Below are 4,209 nucleotides of genomic sequence, written 5' to 3' on the forward strand. Positions count from 1 at the left end.
GAAGTAGGTTCTATAAAGCCTGGGGACAGTCTTATGCTTTGTGTGGTGGCAGAGCAGATTAGAAGGTTGCTGGGGTTTTTGTTATTGTTTGTAACAAGTTATGGTCTATATCCATAGAATGTTTATGGCACTGTTTTCAAATGTCTCTTATTGGGATCATACTATGTCTCCACTTGGGTGTGCAGCTGCATGGAACAAACAAGAGATTTGCTTGAGTCTTAGATATCTGAGTTGTTTTCTCAGTGTACATTTAGGTTTTAAGGTTAAAAAGTACTGTGCATGAGGGAGGGAAAAAATAACTCTCCAGTAGATTTTTAAAACAACAGGCCTATTGGAATTGACGCATTGCACATGTACGTGCAAGCAGAGAGGAGCAGGTATGCTGACCTGAGCCTGGCAGGACCTGAGTGACAAAGAGTAAAATAAATGCCATGACCAGGCTGTAATCCTGAAGCTCTTGCCTAAATTTTGGCCAGTATTTTAACCAGCTTCTGTTGATGGTAACAGGGACATCAGGTTTCATGGTTTTTCTTTGAGGAATCCTGTTTCTGGTCTGGCTGTATAGCATAACCCTTCAGACCTCCTTCATTTTGAGTAGCAGTTCTGGGGATATTCACTGCATCTGGCATATTGAACTGGCTGCAGCCTGTTCTGCTGAGAAGCAGTGGAGGCTTAGGCAGAAGAAGATAGGTTGGCCCTTGGGCTGAAATTGCAGAAAGTGAACATACTTTTGCCTGTTACCTGCTGCATTATCTCTGTCAATAATTGTATCCAAATTTAGGTTAAATTATTCAACCTCACTGACTTTAAAATGTTGTTTCATACATTTCTGTTTCCAGAATGAAGGTGTCTTATCGAGGACATTTTCTGCATAATATTTACCCCTGTGCCTTTATAGACTCTCCCGAATTTCGATCAACGCAGATGAACCGGGGTGAAAAATTCCAGGTACACTTTGGTTTAAATGTCACTGGATATGAGCTGATGAGATCATGAAAAAATAGACTATAAATTTGAGCAACAGTGAACTATTTGACTTGTGTTATTTTCCTAGCTTTCTAGTACTGGTCTTTCATGATGGACCATATCAAGAATAAATTTTTAAATGCAATGCTGCAAAACAGAATTATGATGGTGTTTGCTGAGCACTCTGGCTTTTGCTGTTCTGTTCTGTTCTTTTTTACTGTTTCCAAGTTTATTTTGTGTTAAAAGATTATTCAGGACAAATAACGTAAGGTACAGCTTTACTGGAAAAAGAGGTGATATTAAAAATCTCATTACTGATTCAAAAACTGAAAAGGAAAAATAATTATTGTGGTATTTGGTGTTACTGAAAGGAAAGACTGAAAATTCAGGCACTAGTAGTTTGAAATTGGTATTGATCCAAAGATGTTAATGCTTCTGTGGAAAGTTGTTAAAGCAACATAAGCTGAAAGAGCAAACAATGTTTTGAATAAAAATACTAATATAGGAAACAATAAGGGTAATTATGCTAGTACATTAAAGGATATATTATACTATAACTTGTGGAGAAAAATACTATTAGAGAAGTTGTTTTTTTTCCCATAACACTGAAATGGCTATTTTGCTGCCTCTTACTTGATGTCCTTTAATGGGGTGTGTATAATGACTCGACTGGCTGGCTGGGTACATCCACACAGATACCCTGGCAGGAGGGGAGGGAGGGAGAGCAATGTGGGCTTTAAACTCAGTGATTGATGTAAGATGTTCCAGTCAAACACGAGGCTTAGTGCCAAGGAGAGAGTTGTGTGGATGTACTCATTGCGCAGCAGCGAGGTGTCGTGCAGCACAGCCGCCTTCTTGGCACAGCCCTTTTCGCTCATAAGTGACTGAATATGAGTCGATCCCTCTGAAGAGAAAAGGCTCCTGCTTCACCTTCTGCCTGCCTTAAAAATTACTGTAATCTGATGCAGTGTACATCCCTTCACTCCTGAGTTCTGCTTGTTACTGCCATATAAATGCTCTCAACATTGCCATTGCAAAAGAGCACGGATTTGATTTTAAGGACCCCATCTGCTGGCAACGCTGGCAAATTCTTCAGTCTGTGTGCTTGTGTTACAGAACCATGAAGTTAAAATCCATGGATACATGACAGTTTCCCATTATTTCTTCAGTTTTATATATTTTTTATTTTTCAGGAGGTAACGTTATCTTGTCATAGCAGAGAGCACCTGATTTCTTCACAAAGGGCTGACTTTCCCTTGCAAGACATGTAGTTGGGTGTCACCAAGCAGTGCTGGTTTCGGTGTGCCATTGCCCTCTGCCGGCACAGGGCAACGAACCTGGCAGGTCCAGCCACCCTGGAGAGGGTGCAAGCTCCTCTGTAACTATTGATAGCTGAATTATCAGTAACTGAGCGAAGGGAGCCTTACCTCAACTGCTGGAAGGTGGTACTTATGGGATCAGCAGGGCTGACAGTGAAGAGAGAAAGGTGAAACCTTAGAAAAAACAAACTCTAAAAACTCTTTGGTTTATACCAGTTGTTTCTGTTGGGTGACAGCAACATAAAAGCAGTCAACATGTAGGCCTACTGGGATGTGAATAGTGTCATTACTGTAGGACTGACTTTATACGTAAATTTCTTCTAACATAAATGCTTTCACAGCTTGGGACTTTATGATTTTCCCCTTCTGTCTCCGTCTAGGTTTTCTGAAGAACAAACTGGACATGCTTATCAGTTAAAAATGTGATGTCAATAAGTATCTGAGATGTTTTGCATTTGTAAATATCACATGCTAAGGGATACCAAGAAGTTTTATGGCTTTAAGAGCTATTTTAACTGGAGGCACAAATAATAATGGTATAAGTTATTTTAAAGGATGCTTAAATATGCTAATTCTGAGCATGTGTTTTCTTAGGTCACCATTGTTGCAGACGATAACTGCAAGTTCCTGTGCTGGTCCAGGGAGAGGCTGACTTATTTTCTGGAATCTGAGCCATTTCTTTATGAAATCTTTAAATACCTTATTGGCAAAGATATTACAAATAAACTTTATTCATTGAATGACCCAACCTTAAATGACAAGGTAAGCAACTAACGTTTCATTTGGGAATTTTCCTCCCACACACAAATGTATTGTTCGCTTTTAAATCCTCTTAAAGCACCTTTTTTTAACCTGCTGCTGTCAGCTGCTGAATTCACACTCATTGCCTTTTAGTGCCAAAGCATGAGTCAGTGCAACATTTATGTCAGAAGCAATATTGGTTAAAGTCAGCGCAGTAATGTGCAAGAAAGTTGAATAACTGAGATTCAGAACCGATCGGCTAGTGCGAGTATTTCTAGCCTACTAGTAGATGTGATGGTGAGTAGCTGAAAAGGTGCTTCTCCCTGGGCATCCTTTCTCATTAACAAATGGGTGCCTTTGTACAAAGAAGCTCTAAGGTTTTGTCTTAAAGAATTTGCTAGCTGGTGTCAACCAATAATACTACTGATTGCCAAGAAGAATAATTTCAACATGTGTTTGAGGATTGCAGATGAAACAGACAAACAGAAGGAATCATTGATACTATATAGTTAGTGGAAGGAGGCATGAAATACATTATTATATAAATAAATAAACTCAGAGCAAAAACTCATCAGATTGCCTATGAATATCTCATATATAGGTTAAATAGTTACTCCTGCAAAATTGTGAATTTACTAGAAAATGCTAGTAAAAAGGAATGACTGCCACTGGTACCATACAACAGACTTCAACAGGCTTAACTTGTTGTGTCTTTATGGCTAATTAGACATTGTGAGTTTTCTCAATTTTGTACTGGCTATAGAAAAAGAAAGAATTGCTGGAAAAACAACTTAATAGCAGTAAACCACTGTTTATTCTTCCTTCTCGTCAGTGAAATAGAGGATTACATTGTCTTGCAATCAGATCCCCCAAAACTATCTCTGATCGCTGGTTTAATTTTACTAAGGCAGTAAGATAAAAGTGATTTAGCAGGAATACATCTTATAAAGTATGTGGTTAAAGCTTCTTTTTTTTTTTAATATAAAAAAGAATTACAGGGGCATGTTCTGTAATAAAACCCGCATCTACATAGACAGTAAGTAATTTCTGGAGTATTGCATCTGAACGAACTTGTAGCGACTTGCCTCCTGTGTGTGCTAAGGATTGCATCCAAACTGCATCTCCTGGGAGACTGCTGTTCTCCGCAATCCTTTTTTTTTTTTTTTTGTCTCTCTCCCCCCTT

The 4,209-nt window shown here is 38.8% G+C and overlaps 1 protein-coding gene across 1 annotated transcript in view; it reads left to right on the forward strand.

The window, feature by feature from the left end:
- The window catches only part of BVES (blood vessel epicardial substance), a 24,483-nt gene that overhangs the window by 10,900 nt on the left and 9,374 nt on the right, over positions 1-4,209 (forward strand). Inside the window, exons 3-5 of the mRNA XM_010189067.1 lie at positions 1-7; positions 840-948; positions 2,880-3,047. The exon at positions 1-7 is cut by the window's left edge and continues 205 nt beyond it. Coding sequence (XP_010187369.1) covers positions 1-7; positions 840-948; positions 2,880-3,047 — 284 coding nt within the window. The remainder of the gene's footprint in view (positions 8-839; positions 949-2,879; positions 3,048-4,209) is intronic.

The sequence above is a fragment of the Mesitornis unicolor genome, unplaced genomic scaffold (assembly GCF_000695765.1).
Source record: "Mesitornis unicolor isolate BGI_N332 unplaced genomic scaffold, ASM69576v1 scaffold2827, whole genome shotgun sequence".
In the NCBI taxonomy this organism is placed as follows: Eukaryota; Metazoa; Chordata; class Aves; order Mesitornithiformes; family Mesitornithidae; genus Mesitornis; species Mesitornis unicolor.